Source organism: Prionailurus viverrinus, chromosome D4 (genome assembly GCF_022837055.1).
Source record: "Prionailurus viverrinus isolate Anna chromosome D4, UM_Priviv_1.0, whole genome shotgun sequence".
Lineage (NCBI taxonomy): Eukaryota > Metazoa > Chordata > Mammalia > Carnivora > Felidae > Prionailurus > Prionailurus viverrinus.
Window position 1 is genome coordinate 21,761,899 of NC_062573.1, and position 20,233 is coordinate 21,782,131.

General features: G+C 35.4%; 1 protein-coding gene across 1 annotated transcript; it reads left to right on the plus strand.

The window, feature by feature from the left end:
- The first annotated feature begins 14,454 nt into the window (after positions 1-14,454).
- LOC125150036 (olfactory receptor 13C2) lies at positions 14,455-15,411 on the plus strand. Its single transcript, XM_047829350.1, has one exon. It carries the CDS (start codon positions 14,455-14,457, stop codon positions 15,409-15,411), a length of 957 nt encoding a protein of 318 aa, XP_047685306.1.
- Positions 15,412-20,233: the final 4,822 nt, after the last annotated feature.

The following is a 20,233-nucleotide window of genomic DNA, read 5'->3' on the forward strand; positions in this document are numbered from 1 at the left end:
ACCTCATTTCGTAATTTTGAAGGGAGAAAAGGAATTAATGTGCAAAAAAATTAAAATTAAAAAAAATTAAAATTGGGGCGCCAGGGTGGCGCAGTCAGTTAAGCGTCCGACTTCAGCCAGGTCACGATCTCGCGGTCCGTGAGTTCGAGCCCCGCGTCGGGCTCCGGGCTGATGGCTCGGAGCCTGGAGCCTGTTTCCGATTCTGTGTCTCCCTCTCTCTCTGCCCCTCCCCCGTTCATGCTCTGTCTCTCTCTGTCCCAAAAATAAATAAACGTTGAAAAAAAAAATTAAAATTAAAAAAATTATAATTTAAAAAAATTTAAAAAAACACACAAAATCGAATAAGTGGTGTTAGATTCTAGGTGTGTTTTGGTCTGGGTTTTGAAAGGGGCTTGATAGATAAAAAAGGGGAAAGAAAAAAAAGAAAACCATTTGAAAATTTGAAAAAATGAATACACTGAAGTAGACTTAAATGAAATGATGGAAGTAAAATAGAATTTGAAAAAAATTACACAAAAGTAAAAAATATAGTAGAAAAGAATTTAAAATATTTTTAATAAAAATTGAAAATAAAAATGAATTTTTTGTCTTTCTGTATTCAAGAAAAAGAGAAAAAAGAAAGAAAAAAACAACAAAGAAAAATAAAATTAAATAGATGGACTGGCGAATAGACTGAAATGTGACTGAAATTACTTCATTTTCCCCTAGAAGTCAAACTATGAAGTGCTTTATAGTCCATAAACTAAGCAGGCGGAAAGACTTGTATTCCTTACGAGCGAGGTTGGCCTAGTTAGGTGGGGCTTAATGTACCTGCTCCATTCTCCACTAGTTGGTGCTGCTTAGCTTACTAGGGTGGATTGTTGTGGTGCTTGTAGGTGTGTATGTGCATGCATGGGAGTGGTGAAAATGGCGTCACCCAGCTACCCAGTCTCTAGTATTGGAACTCTGTTCTCCCCCATCAGCAATAGCGCACCCATCCTTTGTGTTTGGCTTCTCTCCACTCCCCACTTTTACACAGTCTGTGACCAAGCCCCAAGCAGCACCACCGTCCTGAGTTTTGTCTCAGATGTGGCTGTTTTTCCTGATTCCTTACTTCTGAGGGACTGTGGCTTTGATCTGTTCTGCCCCTCTGCAGGAGGGTCTCACTGAGCAACGGCCAGGTGCCGGCCTCACCCAGGAATGTCTGCGAGACTGTGCTGCTGCCAATGCCCAGAGACTGTGCTGGGTGCCAGCGAGCCCCAGAAAAAGTTCACGAGATAGTGTAGCAGCAGCGTTTCAGGGATTATGGAAAAACACAACATGTGTCTGGCAGTAGGTTTCACTTTTAATAAAACTGTTCCAGCACCAGCAAACATGGTTGTTTTCCCGGGTCCACTGGGGCCTTGCCTTTGGAGACCCACATAGCCTCTAGCAGGTGTCCTCCCAGCAAGGGAACCACCTCTCCCTGTGTGGCCTGAAGAACCCCAGACTCCACTCTGCTCCTGCGGATTCGCCCTTCCCACCAGAGCACCGCCAGGTATGGAGCTGTGGAGTTTCAGACTCTGCACTTCCCCTGTTTATAGAGTCTTAAAGGAGGGAATTTAAACCCTCCCCTTTCTCCTTTCTCCTTTCTCCATTTTTAGTTTAGTTTAGTGGAAAAAAAACTGTTTCCATTTTTCCACTTTCTCTCCAGCTGCTTTTGGGGAGAGTGCTTTGCCCGTATGCTCCCCCCCACCATCTCTATCCTGTCTCCACATGTAAAAGAGACTCCCTGCCCTCTGCAGCTTCTCTCTCCCCCAGTTCACCTCTCTGAGTTTTGTACCTGCTGAATTGTGTGGTTCAGGTTGTTCATAGTGTTGTGTAATCCTCTGATTAGTTTTCTAGCTGTGCAGGATGAATTAGTGTTGGTCTGGCTGTATTCATGCACACAAGACACACAAAAAACTTCTAAGCTGTTCTGCCATCTTGGCTCCTCTCTGATAAAAATGTATTTAAAATTTTTTTGTTTTTACATTTTATTTATTTTTGATAGACAGAGACAGAGCACAAGTGGGGGAGGGACAGAGAAAGAGGGAGACACAGAATCTGAAGCAGGCTCCAGGCTCTGAGCTGTCAGCACAGAGCCTGACACAGGGCTTGAACTCACAAACCGCGAGATCATGACCTGAGCCAAAGTCAGACGTTTAACTGACTGAGCCACCCATGCGCCCCCAAAATGTATTTTTTTAAAAAGTTTACTTATTTATTTATTTTGAGAGAGACAGGGAGACTTCAAGCAGGGGAGAGGCAGAGAGAAAGGAAAAATCTCTAGCAGGCTCTGCACTGTCAATGCAGAGCCTGATGTGGGGCTCAAACTCCTGAAGCATGAGAAATGACCTGAGCCAAAATCAAGAGGTGGTCGCTTTACTGACTGTGCCACCCAGGTTTTCCTGATTGATAAAAATTTAAAGTGACTCTTGTAGGAGCATGAAATTTGGGATGGATATGTAAAAGAATTTGAAAAAATAAGTCAAGAAAGATGAAGGAAGCCAAAATAGTGCTTATTATATGCTGGGTGCCTTATATGCACTATTTTATTTATTCTCCCAAGAACACCACAATGAGACTGTTAATTATAGGTGAGCATTCTGAGACATAAAAGTTAATTGCCCAAGATCAGATTGCTAGTAACTGGCCTTGTAAGCATAAAGGTCATAGATGTGGGATGCTAGCCCTGAGGTCATTGCTGGCCATAGACAGGCTTAATCCAGACAGAAAACATAAGAAATCTGTGTCTATGTGTTCTGCATAAAGAACCTCTTAATTATCCAGGGCACTGACAAGAGGGTTCCAGTGAGGACTGAGTGAAGTAATGTGGACTGAATCTACAGTTTTACCAAAGCAGGGTAGGGCTGGGAAGAGGAAAATCTGGGGAAACTATAGGTAGAGTCCCCATAGCTCTTTCTGCAGCACAGACTAGTATGTGCCTACCTGAAACCCTATAAGATATCCTCTCATTATGAGTAAGGATTCATATGCGCCCATGGCAGCTGGGTCCTGGTTTTCTGGGGTTATCAACTCTGCAGTACAAACTGCATTTGTGGTACAATTGACCTTCTGTAGGAATAATGTCATCAATCATTTCTCCTGTGAACTTCTTGCTATCATGAAACTGGCCTGTGCTGACATCTCAGGCAGTGAGTTCATCAGGCTCATGGTCACAACACTGTATATTGACTATTAATAATCATTATCTTTTACACATTAATCATTGTCAGCATCCTCATATTTGCTTTTCTAAGGGGAGAAACAAAGTATTCTACACCTGCTCAGCCCATCTGAGGTAATAATATTCTACAGAACCATTCTCTTCATGTACATGAAGCCCAAGTCTAAAGACACACTTAAATCAGATGATTTCAGTGCTACTGACAAACTGATATCCATGTTCTATGGGGCGATGACTTCAATGATGAATACTTTAATCTAATGTCTCAGAAACAAGGATGTGAAGGAGGCAGCTTCATAGCAGCTTCTTTAGCAAGTTAAAGGAAAAGGTGATTGGACTGTGAACACATTGGACTTCGTTGAAACTTTAGAATTATGTTGGAAGTTTGGTTACTTTTACTTTTTTTGCACTTTTATATTATTTAGCAATTTTTCATAATGAAAAAGCATACAGCATTTCAATATTATGGCATGCTCACTATAGAGAATTTGCAAGATACAGACAGTAGGGTGAGGGAAATAAAGAGGTCACCTATTACTCTAACACTAGGAGATGGGTTTCAAGCGTTTTGAACAATATCTTTTGTGTTCTGTATATACTGCAATGTTGGAATTGGGTATTATATGTCTTTTTATGTTCACCTTTATACATAGCCCTATTTCATACACATCATTTCATCAAATCTTTCAAAATAAATAAGTTCTCTGTTGTGAGAAAAGCAAAACAGAAAAATCCTCAAAACTGCACCCACATTCTCCAGTGGAGAGCCTTGTGTTGTAGTTTCACATTAATCTCAAAATCCTCCTAAGTCATTGGAGATACTGTTTTCTTGGAGAATATCTTTCCTGTGGAACTAAGTGTGCAAGCATTTGGGACTATTGAGGGAAACGGGTAAATGCCTTAAGGATGGAGCCTATGCAATCAATCAGAACGTCCTTATTTTATCTTCTTTCTTTGTTTCACCTTACATGTTAGCTCTAGCATAAAGAAAATTTTGCAAAATTAAAACTGGGTTGAAAAAATCAGTCTATTGGTCTAGACAGTAATGTGGACAAGTGTTGGGTTAGATGGCATCATATCCATGCCCATTTAGGAGAAGCCAGGCTTTTTGATATCCTGAGATCATTCCAATACTTTTCCAAAACTTAGAAGAGTATCTAAGTTCTTGATTTCTAGTGTGGACCTGCATTGATGTCTTGTCTCTCTTACTAATAGCTTTGTCACCTTAGTGATCTGAGAAGGTAGATTTGGGGGGATGTCACACAGGATGTGATATTATCTTGATTTTGCTTGGCTTCCTCCTCACATTTTTACTCTATCTGAAGAACATTTCTAATTTACAGGCCAACAGGAATGAGAAAGTGTGTTCAAGAGTAAGCCACATTCTAGGAAATCCATTAGGCTGGATAAATTTTATATTGATGGAACAGTAAAGTTAGAAGATGTTAGAGATTAACATATTTTACATAGGCAAATAAGAGTTAAGTGCTTGTGGTAATTGGGTATATTAATGTCACTTTTCCAAGTTCAGTTTTTAATTTTAATGGCAGGAATATCAAACAGTCATGAACTCTATATAAGTCCCTTTAACTTCCATCCTAGATATGCACAGATTAAATCTGATGGCAAAGGTTGAGACTATTGATGTATTAGAAGCACTCCCTAGTGAGATAGGCTGTAAAAACCTATTAGTGGGGTGTTTGGGTGGCTCACTTGGTTAAGCGTCAGACTCTTGATTTCAGCTCAGGTCTGCTCTCCCACTTCCTGAGCTGGAGCCCTGCAATGGGCTGTGTGCTGACAGCACAGAGTGTGCTTGCAATTCTCTCTCTCCCTCTCTCTCTGCCCCTCCCCAGCTTGGGTGCTCTCTCTCTCTCAAAACAAACAAACAAACAAACAAACAAACAAACAAACAAACATAAAAACCTATTAGTTTCCATAAACACACTCAAAGGACTTTTATTTCCTGAAGAATTCCTGGTATGTAGAAAACCTCTAGAGTCAAGCATATTGTGTTTGACCCACAGGCCATTTTGGATACTCAGACTCTACTTTCTGTTTTTGTTTTTGTTTGTTTGTTTGTTTGTTTGTTTGTTTTAGCTTAAATCAAACTGCTTCCATAAGCTCTCTGGGATGACTGACCTAGGGCCTAGTCTTCTATCAGACTTTAAATTTTTGAATCTACTTAATTAAAGAAAGTAGAAATTATATTGTATCTTTTCTAATGTCTTATTTAATTTTGAGAGAGAGAGAGAGAAAATGAACAAGTAGGGGAGGGGCAGAGAGAGAGAGAGGGACAGAAAATCCAAAACAGGCTCTGCACTGACAGCAGTCAACCTGGTGTGGGGCTTTAACTCACAAACGGTGAGATCATGACCTGAGCAAATCAGATGCTCAACCAAACTGAGCCACCCAGATGAAAGTAGAAATTTTAATATGCATATTTCTCCTCAGAAGAGAAGATGAAGATAGTTTTTTCCCTGTCAGTGTTGCAGAATAAATTCTGAAGAAAAGAAAAACAAGTCATCTGTTTTGATGTATCCATATGTTCAAATTGCTAGGCATACATGTTATCACTATAATACCGATATGCTTTATTTAATACTTCAGCCTCTACAGGGTTTTTCCGTTCAGGAAATTTATTTTAAAAGACTTTTCTATTTTTCCAATTCTCATTTAATTAGGATTTTGTGACTTGGAAAACTTAAATTTCCTGACAATTCTGGGAAGGAATTATTGCATAGAAACACTTCCATACTATTATTTAATAATAATAAATGAAATATTTTTTCCCATTCAGAGTGTATTCTATCATTTGTAACTAATCCCTGATTGATATGTATGGCATATGAGGTCATCTTTGCTTTGGTCTGTTTAGTTTCATCTTCCACCAGCCCCCATATGCCTCTCTGTTTATATTCTTGTGATGCTGCGTTATTTTTATTTCCCTGCCTTCATCATGCCATTTCTTGTCTTATACCATGGTGTTATTGTTTCTTCTTCCTGGATGTCCTCCTCATATTATTTACCTCTCAAAATCCCACTCAAAAAGTTCAGGTATCACCTCTCCTGGCAAGTGTGTCTTGATTCTGAGTTACTTGTCACTTATACTTCCATAGCACATTAAACCATCATTTTATTTTCTATTTTTGAGAGAAAGAGAGTGGGGGAAAAGCAGAGGGAGAGGGAGATAGAGAATCTCAAGCAGGCTCTACTCCCAACACAGAGTCCTATCTGCAGCTCGATCTTAGGACTGTAGGATCATTCAGAACATGAGCTGAAATCAATAGTCAGACACTTAACCACTGAGCCACTCAGGTGCCCATAAACCATCATTTTAATTGCAGCATTACGACCTTTTATTGAAATCATCTGATTACATGGATATTTTTATTACTGCCTATAGGACAGGTAGAGACTGCATCTTGGGCATTTTTATATTCATAGAAATTCTTACTATTGGCTTCATTGAGTAATTGAGTATGTATATAATAAATATATAAACAGTGATTTTAGAAAATATAAAACACTTAATAGAAATATGGGTAGAAGACATGAGTATACAACACATATAAAAGACAATACAGCTATTTAAGACACAACAAAAGTTAAATATTATAGTAGTTAAAAATTCCATTAAAAGGCATGATGAGATACTATTTTAAGCCCTGTAGATTACCAAAAAAAAAATCCCAAACTATTGAAAGCATCATTGATGACAAGAGCAAGAGAAAAATCAGCAGTACTGTAATACTGGTGGAAGCATAAACTAGTATTATCTTTTAGATTCATAAAAATCGTCACTATTTTTGGCCACATCATTTCACTTCTAGAATTCGATTTTAACAAAGTGATTTGAACTAATTTTGTTGAAAATGATTTAAAAAGAAAAAGAGAAAAATATCATTCAAAAGTAAGCAGCCTTAAGGTTCATCATTGGATCTTTCGAGGGGCAAATGATTTTAGCTTGATTTATTATGTTGTTTTATAATGAATATCAGGCTCCTTTCTGAACTATGGTTGTTTTCAGCTTTGTTTCTTAAACCTTTATATATTTTTAAATTTTTTTTTTTCAACGTTTATTTATTTTTGGGACAGAGAGAGACAGAGCATGAACGGGGGAGGGGCAGAGAGAGAGGGAGACACAGAATCGGAAACAGGCTCCAGGCTCTGAGCCATCAGCCCAGAGCCCGACGCGGGGCTCGAACTCATGGACCGTGAGATCGTGACCTGGCTGAAGTCGGACGCTTAACCGACTGCGCCACCCAGGCGCCCCTAAACCTTTATATATTATCTGAGGATATCTTTTCTTTCCTTGCCTTTCTTTTCCCTTCTCCTTCCTTCCTTCTAAAAAAACATTTTCCTTTCCTGTACAAAGACTGTGTATTACTTTTAGAATATTTACAATGTAAATATGTGTTCATTCAAAAAGTCAACTTTTATTATAAGATAATTTATAAAGTGAATATAAAATTGTACAGTAAATAATCTATACTTCCAAAAAGGTTGTGTGTGTGTATGTGTGTGTGTGTGTGTGTGTGTGTGTGTGTTTGCATGTGTGTAAGACAGGGAGAAAAAGAGATTGAAAAATTGAGAGAGAATTCAGTTGGGGAAATTTTGATGACTATACATGAGCCTCTTTATGATTTTTGTGTGAAACAGTGTAATGGGCCTCTTGTAATTAGGTCTTTAGGGCTTTATTTCTGAAGTCTCATGTTTTATACATATTTCATTTATGAAGCAATTTAAAGTTGCTCATAGAGGTTTAGAGAGGTCCTTAAGAACACTTAAATTGTGTCCTAAAGCATGGAGCAGATTCTTTAGATATTTGTGGGTCCACAATGGGGCAGTGTTTTAGCCTGGGCTTTATGGGGAAATTGCCCCATTCCTAAAATGTATGGTTAAGTATCAATTTCCTTCCTATTTTGAACCAGAGGAATCTAATGGTGCTTTGTCTGAACTAGCAGAATTTATCTTTGTATTCACACCTGTAACAGTCATGTGTCTATAAATGTCAAACAATCAGTGAGTTTCTATGGCCAAATGATTACTCACTAGTAGCTGCCTCTTTGGAGGCTCAGCTACTAATGTGGAGTCATGAAGATTGGCTGCAAGTAGAAAAGCAGGACAAAATCATCTGTTGCTGCAACCTAGAGAGACAGGCAGTCTCTGGTTTGAAGGTAAGTTACTGCAAAGGCAGGAAACAAACTTATCATCGATAAGTAGGAGTTGGGCTGATGCTTTAAACGTGTCAATTTTGAACATGAGGTGTTTTTCTCATTGAGAGATTGAGTGTTAGAAAGGGAATTTAAGGGTCTAGTGACTGCGATGTGGTGGGGGAAAAAGAGCTATGAGACCAAAAGAGCAGTTCTGTATGCAAAGACCACTGCACAACCAACTGGAAGGAATTTGCCCAGCAGGATGAGTTACTTTTTATTAATGTTCAGCTTTTTAGTGTGTTACATCGTATTTGGACACTGTTATTTACTTGAGCGAATTGAGGCTTACTATAGGGTGTACAGTAGACTGTGTTCTTTGGTAAACAAGTCATCGCTGGTCCTCTAGCAACAGCTCAGTTCCATTTGGTTCAGTCACTTAAGAACCAGGTGAACTGTGTTCCAGGTACTGTTCTAGGGCCTCTTTATACAGAGATAATATACGAGGAGGATCCTATGACCAATTTGGATTTTTTTAAAGAAAGTGAACAGTATCATTTTGTGAACTGAAAAAGAAAATATACCAAAGCAATGCATAGCCAGAAAGACACCTGCTTGGGCATTATTCTAGTATGTTTGCATGCAGTATTGGGGACTATTTTGAATATCTGCTTTTCGATCATTGGGTTATAATTGTAAAAGTGAGTAACTTTTCCTTTTCCTTTTCCTTTTCCTTTTTATGTCAAGAGGCTTGCTAAAAATGTTAAAATAGTCTTAGTCAAAAAAGTTAGTCATGTGTTTTAAGACAAGGAACACACTGGTAACTTACTACAACCCTATCTTTTTATAGAGGGAATTGAATTTGATATAAGGCAGAACTTGAGATGATTTTTGCCATTTTGGCACCTAATTTTCTGGTGTCCAGAAGATTGGGGTGACTGTGATAAAGTGTATTAGGATCTGTATGTAGGATGAAATAATACCATTTGTCAGAACATTGTGTGTGACCTGATTAAGCTTTTAAGCTACATGTACTTGATAAAGAAATGACTGTTTCAGAGATGTAAAAAAAAAAAAAGAAGGAAGAAATGAACAGAGAGGCATGAAGGAAACCACTGACAATGGGAACCATTGTTGTGCTATTTGCATTATATGCACCAGCTCCTTTAGTCATATAAACAAATATTATGATGTAAGTGTTTTTATCTTCATTCTTTACCAAGGATGATGATAATCAGAAACGTGCCCAGGCCATCTAGTTAAGAGGCAGAGATGGTGTTTGACCTAAGTTTGCCTCCAAAGTCTGTGTGCCTGACAGTGGTATGGAATGTGCGTGTTAGAATATCATGTAGCATGGGGATAGCTAATGGAACCATGGTTTTGGCAGAGATGATTTTTCACAGGGGTGCATATAATCTTCAGTATTCAAAGAACCCCTGGTGTACCTAATGCCTTTGGGGGTCTCAAGTGGTTTGAGACCTAACCCAGAAAAATATGACAAATTCTATAAGATGGAAATCTTCTAAAAAATTAAATAATTTTAAAAGTTAGGGCAAAGAGGATTTTAAAACAGGAAAATCAGATTTGGCTTTGGGTGATCCCAAGAAGACTAGTTATGGTCTGAAAATGAGAAGATGGATCCTTATTTCAGAGCAAAGTGCCTCATAACATTAGGTGGACAACGGAATTGAGAATGGAACAAGAATAATAGCTAGCATATTGAGCTATTATTTATTGAGCTATTATTTTGTGGGGAATTTTACTACTCATAAAAGCAATAATGCATTTAATGGAAAGGAAATGACATAGGATATAAGGATAGACCCTTAACCTGGTCAAAGAATAGTTTACAGCTTGATGGTGGGACAGGAGATGGTTATGGGCCTGAAAATCCTAATGATACTATTAAGTATCTTGAGTATTGAAAATTTGACTATATTTAGAGTACCTATTAGTCTCCAAGTCTCATGTAGTGTGTAATACTGAACAAGTTAGAACAATTTTCAAACATACCGCCTTGTGTCCTATGACAATGGATGGTTTGATGTAGTATATGTCATGTAGTGATGTAAGTGAAAGGAGAGAGAGAGGCAGGCAGTGAATCTCAAGAGCTTTAATGTTGCTTTTAACTAATAAGCAATCTATTCATAAAGTGCCAAAATTTCAAAAAGTAGTAAAAGATATACTGTAAATAGCCAACTTTCCATTCCTGTTAATCAGCTATCCATTTCATTTTCTGGTGATAACTATTCTTGTTTCTTTTTCTAGAGATATTCTATATATGAGCAAAAATGCGTGTATGTATGTGTATCATAATGCATATATAATATTTTTTCACAAATGTTAGTGTGTCATATACTATTAATGCTATTCTGAGCATTAATTAATGCTATTCTGAGCATTAATTTTCCAGTTAATATTTCTTAAAGGTATTTCCACATCAATGCACAAAAAGACCCATATTCTTTTTGACAGCAGAATAGTATTCCATTATTTCTATGTCCCCTTTTCCTGGAAATGTAAACTGTTTCCACATCTGCTAATACAGACAATATGTTAATGAATCAATTTGTATGTAAATCACTTTACACATGTGCTAGCATAACTAGTGATAATTACTTACAGGTAGATCTTGGTCAATGATTATATGTATGCTTTTATGATTTTGACATATATTTCCAAATTGTCCTCCATAGAGGATGTACCAATTAGAGTGTACATTGAGAATATAGGAGTTCCTGTCTCCTTGCCCTTAGGAGGCAAGCCATTAGAGGTGAAACCATGCCTTGTCCTTATGAGATCAGTGCATAGACATCTAAAGAATGAGTCATGGTGAGAGATGTAGGAAAATTCTCTGTAGCTCCCTGTGATGTTGGTCACTCAGTTTCTTGAAAACTTTTTTGAATATATGTGTGTGTGTGTGTGTGTGTGTGTGTGTGTGTGTAGTGTTTGTATATTCATACTTATATGTATAATTATATATAAACTTTAATGTACCAAATAAAATAACGATGTCAATTAACAGCAGGCACAACTTATATATACATATGTATGTATATTACCAATATATATTTTAATATATACTTATATATTACATGTTATACATATATTTGTTGTATATGATATATAACTATATATTGTATATTATGCATAATTATGTATATTATATCCTTAGGGTATATTCTGAAATGTAGAATTTGGTAGAAAAGTCATGCATTTTTATCTGCGATTTTAAAAAAGAAAGATATTTGATAATTTATGGAAATTTAGATAATCTATTACATTATAATCTGAGGAAAATTCTGCAAATATACTCTAACCAAACCAAAATATAAATTAACATGTGGTCCTGAAGAGAATAGAAGAGAAACAGAAGAGAGAGGAACCAATAGTGAACAATGAGTAAATATAGAGTGGTAAATACATTGATGAAGAATATCCAATACGTATAGTGTAAGGGCTGAGAAAGAACTCTCAAAAAGGCTCATTGTAAGGAAATTATAAACACTTCTACATTATTTCACTGACTGAAATTTAGCAATTTGAGGATAGAAATGGGGGAATAAAAGTATTCTTGTAGTTCTGTCTTCATTTAATGTTTGAGGGATAGTTTAGGAGATTAGGCAGCACTCTAGTAGAAAAAAATAATCATTATGAGCAAATGGTTGGGTCCTGTAAGTCAAATTTTGAGAGTAGAGAAAGAGAAGATATCCACTTACTTATGGAATGGTAAAATTGAGTAGAGCGTTCAAGTTAATGAAAACAAATAAGAATGACAACTTAACCAGCAAAAATAAGGAAGTGGGAAAAAAAGAGAATGCACTAATGTAAAGTAAATAAGTTATAAAAATAAAGTATATGGAAAGAAGAAAATTAAATAGATTAATAACTATATTTTAAAGTGAATGGACTAAATACTTTCATATAAGACAGAGACTGTAAAAGGAGATTAAAAATTTAAACCAGATATATGTTACTTATAAGTACTATACTTAAAGCGAGAAAGAGAAAGAAAAGTTGAAAATAATGGGATGCACTAAGAGTAGGCAAAAGCTCCCAAACTAAGAGGAAACAGGAGTGTAATAGAAATATCCTAAAAGTGGAAAATAAAGCACAAAACAGGAGAAAGGCCAATTAAGAACAGTCATAGTTTATAAAGATTATTAGCCATTAACAACACAGAAGTAAGCATATAAAAAAATCCTACTTATATAGGCAGAACATGCTTACCAATATTTATATATAATTTATTAATTATAGATGACAGAAGTTAATTATTTCAAAGGTTTGAATAATACATTAAATAAACTTGATTATATGTATACATGTATGCATGTATTGTGTATCTATATAAAATCATATGTCTCTCTCAAAGAGAATTCATATCTTTTGTTAACATTTACAACATGGATCAAGTAATTGGCTGCCAAAGTCTCCATAACTAGAGAATTATAGGTCATTTCTCATGTCATAAAATTGGAAATAACAAAAATCGAACACAAATATCTAATGACTAGAGTTCAAGAAACACACACTTGGGTAACTCCTGGTTAAAGAGGAAAAGGAAAAATAATTATCTAGAAGTTAATGAAAAGAACATTTCATATCAAAATCTAAGTTTTTAGGAAACAACGTATTTTAAGAGCATGAATTACAGTTAGCAATAGGGAAGAAGGGAAATATTAAGGAATTTAGTTCTTATTTCATGAAATTAGAAAATCCAAATAAGCTTGAAAAAAATTTACAAACAAACTTCTTAAGTTCATAAGACAGGGATAAAAAGATTGGAAAAGATAAATCTATCCAAAAGCCTCCTTTCCTTTTAAGAGAAGATCTGTAATATAGGGAAATGCCTTGTGAGACTAATACAGAAAAAATATCACTTAAGATAGTAAGGAAAAAGGAGATAAAACGTCTCACAAGGGAGAGCACAGATTATTAGGATTAAATGCAACCCTGTGATGACACATTTGTAGCAAAATATAAAGTATTAAAATGAATTTCTCTCAAATCTCCATGTTGAAATCTTACTTCTTTCTGAACAATCATCTATTTTGGTTTGATATTTCTTTTGAAACGTTAGTATTAGAAAATATTAGTAAATTAGATTACAAGGTAATCTAGTCTATGAGCCAAGTTCTCTGCAAATTGAATAATTAAGAATTTACACTCTGCAGCCATATGGCTTGGGGTTAATCTTAGTTATACCATTATTTAGCTATATGACCTTGACCTTAGGCAAATTACTTAACTTTTATGTGCTTTATTTTCTTCCTCTGTTAATAAAGATGATGATGCTAACAACAGTAATTGCCTAATACGGATGCCATTCAGACTAAATGAGGTAATGCATAAAGTAAGCAATTAGTAGTGGATTGGCACAGAGTGACAAATAGTAGTCATTATTTTGTCTTTCATTTTATTCCTTTATTCAACATATATTTTTGAACATCTCTTTCTGTGTCCACTTCACTATAGGTACTGGACTGTGGAAGTAAACAACAAAAGTACCTACCTTTGTAAAGTTTACATGCTGCTGGTCAAGACAGATAGTAAACATAATTTCAAGGAGTGACAAATTATAATTTCAAGGAGTGACAAGATCATTGATTTATTGTGTGGTGGTGTGTAGCCAGTAAAAATGGTTTATTGTTCAGTTACACATAAAATACAATGCTAAGTTTTTATTATAACCTCTAGTTTACATATGTGATGATAAATATGATAAAACGGCCAGGCTTCAGCAAGGAAGACTTAGGTTTGAATCTGACTTAGCTCTGATATATATTTACCTTTAGTCAAGTTTACTTAATATTTATACTTTAGTTTATCTGTAAAATGTGGATTACAATACCTCTATTTTAGCACTATGATGAGATTAACTAAATTACATGACACATTGCATGTAGCATAAAACATGTTAGTTTCCTCTTCCTTGCTTTGGTTCATTTTTGTATACTTCTTTTTTTTTCTTTAGTCTTCTCCTTTAGAAATATTTTTCCCTTCTGGAAGAATATGGTACTTGTAAACTAGTACACATTTGAAAGTAATCATAAGATACACATTTTGTTTTAACAAATATTAATGTTTTACAGGTAAAAGAGAAACAGTAGAATGGAATGGGAAAATCAAACCATTCTGGTGGAATTCTTTTTAAAGGGACTTTCTGGCTACCCAAGGCTTGAGCTACTCTTTTTTGCACTGATCTTAATAATGTATGTTGTCATCCTTCTGGGCAATGGCACCCTTATTTTAATCAGCATCTGGGACCCCCACCTTCACACCCCTATGTACTTCTTCCTGGGGAACCTCTCCTTCTTGGACATCTGCTACACCACCACCTCCATTCCCTCCACACTGGTGAGCTTCCTCTCAGAAAGAAAGACCATATCCTTCTCTGGCTGTGCAATACAGATGTTCCTCGGCTTGGCCATGGGGACAACAGAGTGTGTGCTCCTCGGCATGATGGCCTTTGACCGGTATGTGGCTATCTGCAACCCTCTAAGATATCCTGTCATCATGAGCAAGGATTCCTATGTGCCCATGGCAGTTGGGTCCTGGATCATAGGAGTCATCAACTCTGCAGTACAAACCGCATTTGTAGTACAATTGCCTTTCTGTGGGAATAACGTCATCAATCATTTCTCCTGTGAAATTCTGGCTATCATGAAACTGGCCTGTGCTGACATCTCAGGCAATGAGTTCATCATGCTCGTGGCCACAACACTGTTTATATTGACACCACTGTTATTAATCATTATCTCTTACACATTAATCATTGTCAGCATCCTCAAAATTCGCTCTTCTGAGGGGAGAAGCAAAGTTTTCTCCACATGCTCAGCCCATCTGACTGTGGTGATAATATTCTATGGAACCATTCTCTTCATGTACATGAAGCCCAAGTCTAAAGACACACTTAATTCAGAGGACTTGGATGCTACTGACAAACTTATATCCTTGTTTTATGGGGTTATTACTCCTATGATTAATCCTTTAATCTACAGTCTTAGGAACAAGGATGTGAAGGAGGCAGTAAAACACCTATTGAGAAGAAATGTTTTTAATAAGTAAATGGGAAAGGGACAGGTTATTTTTATAATCACAATATGAAAATCAATTAGGGAAACCAAAGAGCCTAATAGATCGGTTCTTATTGCTGTGTCAAATTCACCTCTCAAATCTCTCAAGCTTTAAAAATTTTTTTGGTGCAGTGCATAATGAAAATAAGTAAATGCCTATGTTTTAGGAGTCAGCGATTATGGTTTTTTCTTATTGTTCAAGAGCTTGAACGTGAGGGCAAGTAGAGGGGTAATGTAATAGTGAGAGAGATTTCCAGACAGGACAATGTTACCCTTTAAATGCTTTTTGATAAGATTATTTTCAAAACCAATTTAATATTTTCTTACTTTATAAGACAGAATAAAAACCTGTTTCAGATTTTTAAAACTGTTAAAATCATGAACTTACAATATTGTATTTACTAAAAAATATAATTTACTTGGAGCTTGTTCATATATGTAATGTTGATTGTCCTCTGTCTAGGTAGCTGTACAATATTAAACTTTTTGGTTCTAGTATAATAATTTTTTATAACTTTTTGTTCATATCCACCTATGAAGTATTAAGTTATTATTCTTTTCTACTTTCAACATATCTACTTTGACAGTCTTTTTTTCTGAAGGCCTTCTGATACATGGGATCTAACTGCTTTGGATGTGGAATTAAATGACTGATTTTTAAAGCCTTTTGAAAATTAAAAGAAAATAACTACTTAGTGAAATATCCATGGATAAAAGTAGAGCTATATATTTTCCTTTGTACCACTGACTTTCTATCCATGAAGTATGTTGCTAATCCAGGAGGAATCTGTTATTATGGAATGGTGGATCTACCTTTAGATGGTTTTTACATTTGGTTTTTATCTGGGATTTCCATTTCTTTTCTATGTTATGGTAACGTTCAGCTTTAAAAACATTTACTTTTATCATTTTATTCCTTCATCTGAATTTCATACTTTAAATATTCATATTAGATTTGAATGATTAATATTATATATTTTTTCTTCCTCTATCATATTATTCTCAGAGTTTTTTTATTTAAAAATTTAAGTAATTTAGGTTATGTTTCTTTTTTAAAACAATATCCTATATTTTTTAAAAAATTAAATTGAAGTTAATTAACAAACAGTGTAGTCTTGGCTTCAGGAGTAGAACCCAGTGATGCATCACTTATATATGACACCCAGTGCTCATCCTGAAAAGTGCTCTCCATCACCCATTTAATCCACCCCTCCACTCACACTCCAACAACCCTCAGTTTATTTTCTGTCTTTAGGAGTCTCTTATGGCTTGCCTCCTGCTCTGTTCTTATCTTATTTTTCCTTCTGAGCCCCTATGTTCATTTGTTGAGTTTCTCAAATTCCACATGTGAGTGAAATCATATGATATCTTTCTCTGACTAATTTATAATACCCTGTAGTTCTATCCATGTTGTTGCAAATGGTAGGACTTCATTCTTTTTAATCGCCAAGTTGTATTCCATTGTACATGTATACCACATCTTCTTTATCAGTTTGTCAGTTGGGTGGACATTTGGGCTCTTTCCATAATTTGGCTATAGTTGATAGTGCTGCTATGAACATTGGGGTGCATATGCCCCTTCGAATCAGCATTTTTGTATCCTTTGGTTAAATGTGTAGTAGTGCGATTACTAGTTCTATTATTAATTTTTTGAGGAAACTCCATACTGTTTTCCAGAGTGGCTGTATCAGTTTGCATTCCCGCCAACAGTGCAAAAGGGCTTCCCTGTCTCCACATCCTTGCCATCATCTGTTGTTCCTATCTCGAGAAGCAAGAAATGTCCCCAGTACATAACCTAATCTTATAACTAGAAAGAAAGAAGCTAGAAAAGGAACAGGAAATAAAGCCCAAAGCCAGCATAAGGGAAATAATAAACATTAGAGGAACTAAATGATATAGAATCCAAAGAAACCAAAACAGATAAATGAAACTAAGAGCTGTTTTTTTTGAAATAATAGCTTATGATTCTTTTAGAATTTTAGAAAACTTTAAGATATTAGGTTACTTGGTTTTACTCTGATTGCTTCAGCTTTTTAAACACTGCTTAAAATTCTACGTTATTTAATTGCTAATTTTTATTTAGATTTTAAATTTTTATTGTTTTTTTAACCTTTTAATTTTTTAAAAATCTTGTGTTTACTTTTAATTGTAAAATAGAGATTCATTTTCCCCTTATAGTTCAGAAAGAGGCAGCAGTGAGCATTTTATAAGATACTACATCACAAAAGAAAGGCCTCCTTTATTCCATTGTCATTATACTTCTATCTCTGTCTCCTTGAATCTTTTATTTTTCTTAGTAATAATAGTAGTAAATAATTATTTTCTGGGAATGTCCTTCAAGAAATTTGAGAGAACCACAAGTTCATGATCCTTCCAAGATCCTATATCTATCTAACTAACTAACGAACGAACGAACGAACGAACGACAGCAACAACAAAAAGACCTAAGACCTGAGTGACTTCTTGTAATGGTGTACTTTCTGAAACTATAAGGGGGATAAAATGTTTTAAATTTCTCCAATATGCAAAGCTGTTAGGATATACTGAGCCAACATTTGTCTAAAACCACGAGCTGTCAGCATACTCAAGGAGGTAGTGAAAGATTTGACTGACAAACCACAATAGAGGTTTTGTATAACAGGTTCACAGCCTGATTTACATCAAACATATTTATTCCCAAGATGGAGCTCTTGGGAATTTCTTTCCAGAACAGTCATATATGTATGTCATATATATACTGTATATATATATATATACATACTGTTTGTCACTCCTTTGCATTACTTTCTTTCATCATTATGATCAGTGAGAAGCTGGCTAGAACCCAGTTTATACAAAATAAGATTTTAAAACATGGCATCAGAGTCGTTTCACTGATTCATGGTTTCCTGACTTTGTTGGATTTAGACTTGGTCATTGTGCAGCTTCCCAGAAAGTGGAACCACCATATTGCAGATTGGCCCTTCTTTGGAAAATGCTTAGGGAGCAGATAGACTAGCAATTTGTAAACTTTAGTTGGCTTTCTTAGGAGAGAGTGATGTGCCATTCAGAGGGGGACAGAATAACTGAAGGGTGACTGAATGAGAGTGTTTAGAGACTACTGGTTGTGGCTGATCTCTTGTTTCATACCACTGTTTAGGCTTCAGGACCAGTCATTTCTGCCTGTTCTTCAATGTCATCAATGCTGATGTCATTTTGATCCAGTTTGTCTCATCCCATGCATGGATTTACATTCCCTTCATTCCCTGAACTATAGCTAGCTCTGGGCTTCTATTTACTAACTGAAGATTTGAGGAAGATACAAAGGAATGACAATGCAGAAAAGGAAAAAAGAATAACCCTAATTAGACTTCAGATCTCACTCTATCTAACCTCCACCATGAGCTTACATAAAGATTCCTTATCATCCGTCTCTCCCCTAGGCTCTGGTCACCTGTTATGTTAATAGGGTTCACTGTTTCTCATTTAAGAATTATATCTTACATTTGTTATCATCCTTAGTCCCAGAGAAGCATGACTCCATGTACTTGCTTCTGGACCTTGGAAGACATCAGGTTCAGACCAAAACTTAAGTAGTTGCTGTCAGCTAGGGCACAAACAAAGCGTAATGCCAGTTTTTGTTTGTTTGTTTTGTTTGTTTTGTTTTTGTTTTTGTTTTTGCTTTTCTAGTCAAACATCTTGTGTCTTTGGAACATGATGGCCCTAATAGAATCAACCTTGGAATGGTGACCATATGTCTTATTTGCTCAGAACGAGTCTACTTAGCAGAGTTTCCCTGGTGTAATTAGTAATAGTTCACTTTCATTGTCAAGTGTCCTAGCTTGGATGAGAAGAAAAATTATGTAATGCCTTATAAGTGGAGATGAACAAAAAGTTATAAAAATAATACTATACTAAAATGAAAAAGTTTAATATTACATAGCTACATAGAACAAGGATAATCAGCATTTCATATTTGAATAGACTCCAAATAAATCAGATTCTTTTAGTAATTACAATATTATAAATTCATAATTTTAACTGAGTTTTAAAAATCTGAAACCAGTTTTCATTCTGTCTTGTAAAGAAAGTAACAAAATATCCTGGTAGTCCAAGCCTCCTTACCTTACTTTCTAGAACCTTTATATTTTTACCTTTCATACTGAGATACACAACCCATCTGGAATTGATTAATTAACAATCTCTGGGCAGATCATGCCATGCTGTTTAGGGTGTCCTAAATTGTTTTCCACAATTTACTTGGAAATTTGTTAATTTGCTTTACATTTATTAGACATCAGAGTAACATATTTTTACTTATTTTTATTCTCTTCTGTTTTGTCTCACTAAAGTCATTAGAAATACATTTTATAGGATTTCTGGGAGCTCATTTACACCCAGTACTAAGAAAATGGACTTTATATTTATAATTGTATTTTGGAACTAGAAATATTTTGTGTCGTCTACAATTTGCTTGTTTGTATTATAAGAGGAATCTTAATTTTTAAGGAACCTAAAACGTAGTTTTAAATAGTCCTTAGCCATTTTCAGGCACCAATACATTTTTCAAATAAAATTCTCTCATTTTACCTTATATGTCTCAACTCCTGAATATGTTACTCTAAGTACCAGAATTCATAACCAGTACTAAAAGTAATGATAAATGATATAAATAATGAAAACAAATCTGTCCCTATTTATGAATAATGCTCTATGATGTAGGATACTCAAATGATCTACAGTATTGGACTTAAAAAGTGAATTAATGTCAACTATGCTTCAATTAAACATTTTAAAAAATTGCAAAAAAGTGAATTTACCAAGATTGCTAAATA